This window comes from Melitaea cinxia, chromosome 24 (assembly GCF_905220565.1).
Source record: "Melitaea cinxia chromosome 24, ilMelCinx1.1, whole genome shotgun sequence".
Taxonomy (NCBI): Eukaryota; Metazoa; Arthropoda; class Insecta; order Lepidoptera; family Nymphalidae; genus Melitaea; species Melitaea cinxia.
In genome coordinates this window covers 4,515,503-4,528,824 of record NC_059417.1, presented here as the reverse complement: position 1 = coordinate 4,528,824, position 13,322 = coordinate 4,515,503, and the positions used below count along the sequence as shown (strand labels likewise).

At 32.1% G+C, this 13,322-nt stretch overlaps 1 protein-coding gene across 1 annotated transcript in view; it reads right to left on the bottom strand.

The window, feature by feature from the left end:
• The window catches only part of LOC123665503 (inactive dipeptidyl peptidase 10), a gene marked incomplete at its 5' end in the record, with an annotated part of 113,933 nt that overhangs the window by 62,385 nt on the left and 38,226 nt on the right, over positions 1 to 13,322 (bottom strand). The window contains one exon of the mRNA XM_045599796.1: positions 12,629 to 12,723. Within this exon, the coding sequence (XP_045455752.1) occupies positions 12,629 to 12,723 (95 nt within the window). The remainder of the gene's footprint in view (positions 1 to 12,628; positions 12,724 to 13,322) is intronic.

Genomic DNA, 13,322 nt, shown 5'->3' with positions numbered 1-13,322 from the left:
TTCATCGATATGTGGCGCGTACTTTTTGAGTTATTCATAATAATGCGTATTTCATTGATTTTTTTTTGACAACCTACACTGTGTCACTTGTCTATATAAATTGAAGTCGGTTTTTGTTTTCATTAGCGAGCAGACAGTTAATACTAAGCGAATATTTATTTGTAGTGCCTAAAACTGACAGAATGTGAATATGTCTTTGTTATTTTTTTTTCTTTGGAGTAGACTTATGCAAGACTAATATGAACAATTATATTTACGGTGTTTCATAAATATGATACATTCGTATCATAGAACACACATACATTCATTCGGTTACGTAATGTACGTATAAGACGATTGATCTAAAATTAACACGTAGAGGGTACAATAGTTCTTGGAATTAACAATTGTTTCACTACTGTAATACGTAATACACGTGACAACGTGACATCGTTTAATGCAATCACGTTTACGTCACGTCAAAAAGAAGACGCAACGTGACGATGTGACGACATTGCTATTGGAGAAGAAGATTGTAAGGATTTGGAGGATTTTGGAGTTTAGAAGAAATGCTTCTGTGGCGTTTTAATTTATTTGACAATATATTAAATGTTGTCATAATTAAAAATTTACATGTTTATTGATTTTATTCAATTAAGTCTAAGATTTTTTTTTAAACGTCACCGACATTACGACAACACCATTGCTAAACGTTACCAACAGTCAGAATCACGGTACACCTTGCCATTGACTGTTGCAAACTATCTGATCTGGCGAATATTTTTTCAAGAATATATTTAAAAAAAAATATTACTTTTGTAAACTTGGGTAAGTTGGGTAATGAAAATAACGAACACATAAAAAAATTAATTTGACGCAGTTGTTTAGGAAGTTATGCGCGTACATAATTAAGAGAGAGTGAGAAGAATTGAAACCGAGGTAAGTTGAAACAGCGGAAATTTCGCGGAACCAAAATCGCTAGCGAGTTTGCGATCAGTCTAATTTACCACTCCCACCACTCTCCAGCCAATTCAGTAGCCTGGTCATGTCTGGCCATTAGGGCAAAAAGTCGATAAAAGTAAGTTTTATCTTCGTAATTGTTTCACCTCAATTTTGTGTAATTAGCTATTTTATCCTAATGGATATTAATTCTATGATATTTCTTAGATTACTAACCCAATATTTAAATAGTTATAAAGATTTGGAATTACTTTGTTATCGTACAAAGTTACATCGGCTCAAACATAATGGCAGCCGATTAGTATATCCTGGGTGAGTTTTTTTTTTATTTAAAAATTTTGATCCACGGGCTCAAAATGCCCGTGCCTTTTGTTATTCATGGATGCATTATAATAATACCACAGGCGATTTTTCTTTATAACTACAGATCAACAGTTCTGTGACTGCCTATTGAAGGAAGTCCGACGCTGACGGTTTTTTTTTTCCTTACCAAATACTGTTTATGGAGAAGTATACACATAATTCCTTTCTAATTTCTAAACATTATTATTTTTCTTATCTATGTCTATATTTACACTTATTTGCTAGTTATCATATATGTACACTTATTTCCTGGGAGATGAGGATTCCTGGGATCCTGGGAGAGTTGAAACAGTCTGTTTCATCCAGTGTATACGCTAGAAATATTCGATATCTACAAAATAGACGAATGACGAGTTAGCAGCAATTGCAACCAAAAAAGGTACTCGTAATGTTAAGGTTAGTTATGATTTAATAGAACATTACGCTTCAGCCTGTAATATCCCACTACTGGGCATAGACCTCTTTCGCAATGTAGGAGAAGGATCAGAGCTTAATCTACCACGCTGCTCCAATGCGGTTTGGCGGATATATTCCCTACTATGAGTAACGATCGCTATCAGGTGTACATGATAACAACCGGGACCGACGGCTTAACGGGCTCTCCGAGAACATTAATTACTTTTAAATGCGTGGTTTTTATAACAAATTTCTTCCAGGAAATATATGTTTCAACGTTCTTAGACCACTGTTTCAACTTACAAGGAAAGTTGGAACAAGGTCAAAAGTTGACTGAAGGTATAAGTTTTAAGTGTACAAAGGAAATGGTGGCTGTTTTTGTCGTCACTATTTGTCAGTTAATTAAACAAGGTTCCATTTAGTAAACAACAAGTTACAAATCATAGTTTATTTTATAAGTTCTGGGTCTTAATGTAAGAATGGTTTCAACTCTGCTCGGTCTCCATTATATTTCGGTAAATCGTTTTTGTTTGCATAGTTGTAACTATACCTAAATTAATAAAATCAGTTGTTAAATGTTGAATTCAGAGAGTCTATATTATTGGATAAATAATAAGTACCCATCATCAATTACGTTTGGTATTAGATTAAAATCAAATCGCATGATGAAACTAAATTAGTGTGTTCACTGTCACAAGAAATTATTATCATTGAATATTTCGACAAACTTAAATCCAGACAATGGAATATATAATCACGGATAATTGTCGTAATGCAAAGGTTTGACATGAAACGGAAATTAGGTCACTGAGATAATGAAATATTGAATTTACATTGCATGTGATTGATGTTATAAATTGTTTATGAGTAATATTCTGATTAGTATACATAAAATAAATTTAGTTAGTTTTTTTTATTAACCGACTTTAAAAAAAGTATTTTTATATGTGTGCTACCTAATAACTTTACTGGATGTAACAATTTTGATGATTCTTTTTCTAATCGAATGCTGATGCTTCTCATTGTCTCATTAAATTTGAGCAAGATGACGTGTACTATTCAAGCACTACTTAATAATGCGCATTTTATTTTTTATTTATCGACTACCCACGTTTTATTACTTGTCGATATAAATTTAAGTCGGTATTTTGTCGTTTGAGAGCAAACACAATTATTTAATTATTTAGTTTGGATATTGTAATGTATACCAATAGTATGCTCTTGTGAGAATTATAGAAAAACTTCTCGAATAATCTAGTTGAATCTTTTGTGCTTCAACCGTTGTAATTAGATCCAAAAATAAAAATACATTAATAGTGAGTCGAAAGCTTAGTAGTAAAAAATAATTTACCGTGCGTTTATTGCCAAAAGTAATCGCTTTTATAATTTTCTTGTATTATTTTCTATTTGAATGAAATGAATTAACATAATACTTAAATCAATTGTGTCATTATATAACAACAAAATACCGCTCTACATCGCACATTTTAATATTATTACTAACAAACCAAATATAATATTGTGAATCAATAGCCAACGCTGAATATTCGAAAAACCTTGTACACAATAAGGTTTTATTTATGTAATTATAATATTATGCTGCTATAGTTAAAATGTTATTATTGTCATATTGCGTTTTTGAAAGACATAATATTACAATTAACTGTAATAAACGTTGTCACGTCATTTGCAAGGATTATTAAAGCAATCGACAGTAAAATCTATTGCATAAAACCTCTCTAAATAATCAATAGCTATATTTTTTATCTCTCTCGTACCGAGAACACTTGTCGACGGACATCAATAAAGCTGCCACTGACGGTACGAGAGAGATTGACTGTTCATAATTCACGACACCTTGACAGGTACAACTGTGTCCAAATATAGTACTCAAATATAATATAATTATGTTTTTCTTGTATTTCGTTTGTATAAATATAGATTTTACAAAAATATAACGGAAATTGAAGGTGTCAAGTGACACCTAACGTGTTTAAATATTTTTAGTATCATAACTTATTTTCTGTAATATTATGCCGTGAAGCAAGCAGTTGGATAAGACCCTGTATCTGTAGTCTGACCGAAATTAGTTTTAGAATATTACAAACATGTACGTCAGCCGCTATTACCTAAAACACAGGCATTTAGTAAGACAACTTAACTTTTAACTTAGCCTCCTTCCCAGGTTAGGAACAAACGATCGCGTGGGTATGTTAAAATAAAAACTAGCAACATTGTCTATTGAATAAGATAATAATAATCCACTATTGCTAAAATATAACATTTTATTTCATCGACCCGCATTTTAGCAGCGTGATGAATTAAGCTCTGATCATTTGCTCTGATTCAAGCGCTGATTTCAGGATGAAGCGTATTTCATACTGTTTTATCACTAAATAAATATTGTATTAATAATTAAAAGTTTTTTAATAAGTCGAATATACTTATCTATTGAAGTCAGAAAAAATTTATTATATTATTTTCTCGTATTTCCCTTTTGTCAAGTTTTTGTTGCAAGTTTAATAAGTCAATTACATTACATATTTTACCTATTACTAAGATTCTGCACTCCATTCATCTATAATACAAAATTTTATGTTTACTAACATCTGAACTATTCTCTGAACTATTATCTGAACTATATATAGCTTTCTATTTATTGATAGGATTATCAAGATAAAATCATACAATTGTATTCTTTGGTTTGATAAATATAATGTTGTGTTGCATGAGAATTTCAGCTTTTTCCTCTCATTTATCCCTCTCTATGAGAGGTTATTTGATCTTGAGCTTGCTTATGAATTTTGCGAAGACATTTCTTTTTGTTTTTTCGTATTTATACGAAAGTTCGTGAGTGAACATTTTATTTGAATTAAATAATTGTGTTTACTAGCAAACGAAAACAACCGACTTCAATTACATCGACAAGTAATACAACGTAAGTACACGAAAAAAATTAACAAACGCACTAGTTGTCACTACGATTTTCGTGGGTTCCCCACAATTTCTCTGAGATTCCATCATCAGATCCTGGTTTCCTTATCATAGTACCACCATTGGAATATCTTCTTTCCAACAAAAAAAAGAATTATCAAAATCGCTTCATAAACGACGAAGTTATCCCCGAACAAACATAAAAAATATATATATAATTACGAACGAATTAAGTACACTCCTCCTTTTTTGAAGTCGGTTATAAAATAGCATCTACATTTAATTTATTCTCAGATTTATATTTCATTTATATATTTATTATTAGATTACCTTTCAATAAAATGTATGATTATTGCAAGTTTATGTTTTAAGAGATATTTTGTTTTAACACATTATTAAGGCAACAGCTTAAAACATATTTTATTACAATACAACACACGAGCCTACTACTACTACTACTTACAAATTATTCAACTTATATTATTACTGAACGGCTTTAAATAATTGTTTCACTATTAGATGTATTAACCAGAACAAGTATAGGCGTTAAATTCAAATGCTAAAAATAATCACTGCCATACAAAAAGTTTACAACATTTTTTTTTATATCACTAGTTCGGCAAACAAGCGTACGGCTCACCTGATAGAAACAGATTACCGTAGCTTATAGACGCCTGCAACACCAGAAGCTTGGCAAACGCGTTGCCGACCAAACCCCCCCTGGGGGCCCAGGAGCTCTAGTCACCTTACTCACCAACAGGAACACAATACTGCTTGAAAACAGTATTATTTTGCTGTGATCTTCTGTAAGGTCGAGGTAATACCCCAGTCGGGCTGCTCCATATTTTGAGCAGGACATTCCTGCTGTGCCCTACCTCAGATAAAAACAAAGTATAACAACTCCATTAATAGGAGACAGAATGTAAAGGAGTAGTTGTAGATAATAACTATTATATACTATATAGTGATAACGATAAAGTTATAAGACTGTATAAATAATTTCTGCTCTACAAAGCCTTCATCATAAGTTGCAAATCCAGAGGGAATCGTCTTATCTCAATCGCTAGTAGTTTAAACTTGGCGTGGGTATTAATGTTGGGGTAGACATACACTTATTCGTTAAACGTCATCGGTTGTCAAAAAATAAATGTGTTTTCTTTAATTTATCAATAAGAAACAAGAAGAAAGCGTATAGATTTCTTGGAGTAATTGGATTAGATTTCATATTAACTATTTTAACAAACAAGAAGAAGGCGTGTAGATTTCTTGAAGTGATTGGATTAGATTTTATATTAACTGTCGAAGACTATTACATATATTTCTATTATTATATGAGAACGAAAAAGTTTATCAGTTAGCCTATTTGTCAATAGCCCTTTGTAGGATTTGAATTTTATGTGCTGATATTGTGTACTCGATGGCCGCACGAGTCATCACATGAACATCCAAATAAATAACAAAATCACACAAATACACAAACAAATACAAAATCAGCTATATTAAAGTATATAAAATGGTGACTTTATAATTAATACGTGTTCCGTTCAGGTCATTTTAGCTCCTACCCAATTATGGCTTCATATATCCAATGTCTGTCTATCAGCTTATTGGCATAGAGTGTGCTTAATGATTATAGATTGACAATTAAATGAGCCGTCAGATAGTAAGTGTTCGTAGACTGGCACACGTACGGCTCGACGAGCGTTTCAAATTCGCAATGATTTGCCAATCACGCGATCTAAATTGATGAGTTTCCTCTGTAATAACACAACTCTATTGCTTTAGCTTAATGAAATAAATTATCGTGGGTCAATAAAGGCATTTCGTTTAATTAAACACTAGAATATGTGTGTAATTTCAGTCGCATTAAAGTGGTTACTATTTCGAATTTAATAGTTTCAAGCTAACGCCTTAAAATTTATCTTCGTCAAAAAAGGTTACTACGAGTATATAATAATATAAATAATAGTAAAAAATTACTTACTGCGAATCTACAACAGATAGACATGACCAATTGTGTTATTACCTTCTTTCTTTAAGGGGGGTTTATATATATATAAAGATTATGTTTAACAATTTTAATAAGTTGTCCACCTAGGTCTTGGACCCAACCCAGGGGCAGGTCATGGCCCCCAGGACCCCCTGGATTCGCCTTGCATGGAGATTACAGTATTGTTTAATTTTGCGTGTAAAAACTTATAAACACGACCAGCTCTTCGTTCAAAGTTTTTACTAGTAGTTGTCAAATAAAAATCCTACAAACGTATTCATAGACAACGCGTTATACATTTCCATTTTTATGAAACAAAAAATGCTACAAACGTACGATGATTTTGTTTATACCGTACCAAAGTAAATCGGTAAAGGATTATCGGTAAAGCTTTTGCCATGGAATAGAAGAACAGTGTGTACAAATTAAAGATAAACTGAAATCAACAACAACAATCTCTACATATTTTGTTTTTCTTTATTTTTTTCTATATTGCACTTTAATGCCATTATAGTTGTCAGTGAATATTTGGACAGAATATATGATATAGTTAGAACTTTTGACTATAATTTTCATCAAATGCACAAAAGTTCCATTAACTTTTTTATGTAAATAAATAAATTGAAATATACAGTTTTTATTGTGTATTGAGAGCTACTTAACTCAAGAAATAATATCTTTGTCAGTTTTCCAACCCTCGGAACTGCAAACTAATTTTGAAAGGATTGTGATTTCGAATTGTATAAGATAAAATTTTGGAAGATTTTATTTAATTACTAGCTGACCTGACGAACTTCGTATCACCTTATTTTTTTCTGAAATATAATAATAACATAGTATATCAAAATAAAATATAGCCAATCTTTTAAGTTGGATCAAACTGCACACGGTGTGCAAATTTGACTAAAATCGGTTAAGTAGTTTAGGAGTCCATTGAGGACAAACATTGTGACACGAGATTTATATATATTAAGATTTATATATTTTAACTAGGTAATCCAACAGTGTTAATATTAGAAGTATAGTCGACTAACATTTTATAGAGAATACGTAAAAGTGTGAACAGACCCTACAATCTTGTCAAAGTTAAACGATAATTAATTCGAGAAAGAGATTTATCACCGCTCAAGAAGGCCAGTAGATTCCGATATTGTTAAATTGCTTCATCCCAACTGTGACCTTCCTTCAATACTTGATATATATTTCTACTAAGTATTCTGAATTTAATTTAAAATTTTTAACTTCTTAACAATCATATCTTGTCTTATAACTCGGTAGAATACATAATATATTCGAAATAAAATGAATTTCAATGTTTATTTTTTGTAACGATAATCATTTATTGTTGTGAATTTTATTTGATTTAATAACGTATTACACGTTACAGCATTGGTTTGTGGCTATTGCGCTGGCGGTTGCGGGTTCGATCCCCGCGCATGACAAACTTCACAACAAAATTCGTATTGATGATACAGATGTTTGTCGTGGTCTGGGTGTTTGTGTAGTCAATAATAATTAAAATATAGTATATTCTGATATTACACTAAAATAACGTTTTAAAAGTATTATATCATCATCATCATCATCATTACAGCCTATACAGTCCACTGCTGGACATAGGTTTCTACAAGTTTACGCCAAAAATAACGTGAACTCATGTGTTTTGCCCAGTCACCACCCTGGGCAGGCAGGTTGGTAACTTGGCTGGCTTTGTGGCACCGAAGACGCTGCTGCCCGTCTACGGCCTGTGTATTTCATTGCCAGCAGTTAGATGGTTATCCCGCCACCGGTCGGCTTTTTAAGTTCCAAGGTGGTAGCAAAACTGTGTTATCCCTTAGTCGCCTCTTACGACACCCACGGGAAGAGAGGGGATGGTTATATTCGTTAGTACCGTAGCCACACAGTACGAAGTATATATAAGTAAAAGTATTATATAGTAGTACTTAATATGCTGTGTGGCTACGGCAGTAAAGAATATAGCCGTATTATTACCGTAGCCTATGCGATCGCGTTGCCGACCCTACCCCCAATCCTCCCCAGGAGTTATGGTCACCCTTATCACCGCAGTAACACAAGACTTCTTGATAGTAGTATTATGTAGCTGTGATCTTCCGTAAGCTCGATATATACCTACGTCCCCAGTCGGGCTGCTTCAGATTATGAGATATTTCCTGCTGTACCCTTTACTTCAGTAAAATATTATTTTAAATAATAATTTATTTCATTTTTATATTTATTTTGTTATCAATTAGCTAGTATATGAATTCCAAGCGATTGTTTAATAAGCTTATATTCCAATCTATAGATGCAAAGAAAAGAAAAATATAGAAAGAATAAGCCGAGAAAAGTTTTATTCCAAGCAAAATCATACATACAAGTATAGGTATGGGTTGACGCATTATAGTTGTCACAAAATAACAGGCCCGTTTGGAAATATGTCATCGGGACGTAAATAGTGAAGTAACCATACAACTCGGTATTCGATACTCACGATAAATCGATTCAAGTTTGTATGAGTATATGATCGATTTGATTGATTTGATGTTAAGTGCATTTGATTAAAAATTTGATCAGAAATTTAACTTAAACTTTAATATTGTAGGTAGTTCGAAAAAATACAATGGTACAAAAGGTTAATTTGTATTTATTTTATATTTTTATAATGTTTTCTATTGCTTACACGAATTTTAATCATTATAATATTGTAATGTAACATTTTTTTCGGATTTTATCGCGGCTTATTGGTCAATATAAAATTTTATTTACGACTTTGAGCGCCAAGCTCTTTTTTTTTTTTTTTTGTAAAGATCACGACACAATATTTAATCACGATTAAAATCGATTGAAGCTGGTTAAATTCAGTAATTAATTAGTGTTTAAAAAAGAGACTTGTATGCTAAAAAGTAAGCGCGAATAGAATACTGCCAATATATTCTATCATACGCGTCAAAAAATATACGTATGTTTTAAAAACACTTTATTATATCGCCTTATTGCCTCCACTGGTGATAAGAGGGCTGGTGCATTTTTTGCCCAGAGAATCGGCATAGCGATTCAATGGGGAAATGTGGCCAGCATTCTTGGCACAATCCCACGCGGAGATGATTTATACCAAAACTATCTGTAAATATTTAGTTCTTAAGTTGTGAATTGTAAATATGTATAATTTTTAATGAACTTTATGTTATTAATAATTCTTTTATTGTTTCTTACAGTTTTGTACCAAGTTACGTTCTAGGGTATTTGTCGATTGTCCAAACGGGCCTCTTATTTTGTGACGACTATAGACGATGTCATATTTCAACGCAGGTAAAAGCGAGAAATATTTAAATAACAGAAAATATGAGTAACAGATACAGTTAATTATTTTGAATTTATGGTTTCGAATAATGCATGCAGTATAGTTTGTCTATAATAGTATAGTTTATCTGTCTATATATCTAGTTCCAGTTTAGGACGGATGATTTCGCCAATGTCACGTAGAATGGCGAACGCACGAGGGAGGTTTATTGGTAGTGTCGAGATTAAAACCTCAATTGAACTTTGAACATTTAAATATATATTTAATAGGTTGTTATGTACTGACAATTTCAAGTACATAGAATTATGGAAATATCAAAATACGTGACCGTTTTTTAATGTACTTAAGTCGAATTCGAACTTATTATTCTTATCTTTCATACTTTGAAACATCTTTCACTAAACGGCATCCACTAGGCTTTAATCTTGTGAACACACACAAACAAACACAAACACACACACACACACACACACACACACACTAAAACAAAAACGAAAACGCCGAGACCACGACAAACAATCTATATGACCTGTACAAATGCTTACCAATACGAATTGAATACGGGACCAACAGAGAAACAGCCAATGTTTTGATGTCAGAGCCAACGCGTCTTCAAAAATCGATTATTATCAATTATTGTTAAATGTCATCCTTGATACGGCTAAATTTCATTGTTATTATTTTTTTTTTACTATATTTTGACGTCACAAAGATATAGAAAGTCTTAAGTATTATCAGTTAGCTCAAACCTTAATAGCAAGACACAGATGTTTACTTCCACTGGGCGGAGTGTTCACGGATTAAACTTTTTCTTATTTCATTACATAAAAAGTATTTTTTATATCTTACTAGTCGTTTCTGTGGATTTTTTTGTTTTTATATTCGTATTGTTCTATATTAACATATATATTTATATTACCATTCTTCTGCTAAATACAGTCGAAGTCAATTTATTACATGGCTACTTATGGATAAACGATATAATGGTGAAATATAATTTATATTAAAATCGACGTAGTTTCAGAGTTAATTTATTAAAATAAAGGGATAAAGCAATTTTATTTACATGTTAAATTATTATTAATTTCACAATAGATATAGCATATAAGAAATGTACACAACAAGAATTAACGTTAAAACATTCTCTGGGAAAATTTAGAACGAAAAAGTTAGATCTTAAGCGAGTAATGTTAATAGGTTTTTATTACACCATTAACAAACTAATTCAATTTATAATAAATGTTCCGTTACGTACAATAAGATTTATTTTTAAGATTTCTTCCTGTTGGAATTAAATATAAAGTAGTAGAATAATGTTTGCTGTGCCAATATATTTTAATAAAGTCATCAGGAAAGACAATTTGCTGAATATTTTATGTAAATACTTCTCCGATATTAAAGTGGGGTCAAGTATTTTGTGACCTTTAAAAATTTTTCTCTTAAAAGTATGAAAATTTTTATTATTAAGAATATTGTTTGAATACTAGCTGCTAAGCGTGACATTATCTGCCAGAAATTTACAGTTGCAGTGCAGTTCGACTTTTGGAATAAAAAATTGCGCAATATTCTAGCGGGTATTATTATCACTCAAATCATAGTTACATTCTGAATTTTCGGAGTAATGTGCAGTTAAAATACAGATAGACAGAAAAATCAAGGAGGAAAAAAATCAAAAAGAGGTTTGACTCGTATATCAGTTATTTAGTGTCCAAGAAACATCTAAAATATCTTCAATGTACAGAATTTTATCCGTTTCAGGTTTTAGAGTACGTAGAGATTTCGGGAGTTTTACTTTTACTTTATTTTTTTTATATCACTAGGTCGGCAAACAACCGTACGGCTCACCTGATGGTAAAAGATAACCGTAGCTTATAGACGCCTGCAACACCAGAAGCATCGCACGCGCGTTGCCGACCCAATCTCCAATCCCCCCCAGGAGCTCTGGTCACTTTACTCACCAACAGGAACACAATACTGCTTGAAAACAGTATTATATAGCTGTGGTCTTCTGTAAGGTTGAGGTACTACCCCAGTCGAGCTGCTCCATATTTTGAGCAGGAAATTCCTGCTGTGTCCTACCTCAGTTACTTTATTTTTCGCATTGCTTCATAACTCTTTTCATTAAGTAAAAGTAATACAAGTTTGGTTCTATAGCATAATAAATATACAATTGAAGTAGACAGATCGAAATAAAAGTAAATAATCATCAATCAATCATCAATCATTACAACCTATACAGTCCACTGCTGGACATAGGCCTCCACAAGTTGACGCCAAAAATAACGTGAACTCATGTGTTTTGCCCAGAGTCACCACGCTGGGCAGGCGGGTTGGTGACCGCAGTACTGGCTTTGTCGCACCGAAGACGCTGCGGCCCGTCTTCGGCCTGTGTATTTCAAAGCCAGCAGTTGGATGGTTATCCCGCCATCGGTCGGCTTCTTAAGTTCCAAGGTGGTTGTGGAACCTTGTTATCCCTTAGTCGCCTCTTACGACACCCACGGGAAGAGAGGGGGTGGCTAAATTCCTTAGTGCTGTAGCCACACAGCACAAAGTAAATAATATTATTGTTTATTACATGTACATGTTTTGTACAATTTTGTGTATGCGTGTGTTTGTAGCGCGTGTATACACTACAATTTTAAAAGCAGCTTTGATTTATTTTTAGTAGTATAAACAGGTTAAAAATTAATTTGATTTATACTTACAAATGTAGTATTGGGCATAAGTATTTTCGAAGTTAGATTAGCAGCGAACATGAGAGCGATCGCACCCCAAGAATCCTTATACACGAATTCATCTCCTGAAACAAAAAACCGTAAATTGAATTACATCAAATTAGTACAAAAACACAAAACAAAATCTCATTACTAAATCACGTTTGAATTAACGTGACGTGAACATCAAACTAATAGTTCTACTACAAAAAGAACGAACAACGCATTTAAAGTATCAAATACTTTTACAAATATTATGAATATTCTTATATTTTCTATATTTTCTTTATATTTTCTCGACCACACAAAGACGTCTATACTAATAATATAAAGAGGTACTTATAATTTTGAATATATATAATCTTTGTTATCGATAAATTAAAAAACTACTGCACCCGAAGAATTATATGTAATCACTGGGTGACGTATAGGCTCTATTTTAATAGGAGACATCATCTTGTAATTAACGCGGACAAAGCCGCGAGAATTAAATGTACATACGCATTAGTCAATAATGAACTGACAGCTAAGCTGGATTGTAAAGCTTTTAAACATTAATATTGACAATCACACTAACCGCAATATTAATATAATTATTATAAGTCAATTATGTTCGATGGATAAATATTAAATGTAATAGAGAAGTATAGTATATAAAGAAGTATATATATATATATATATATAT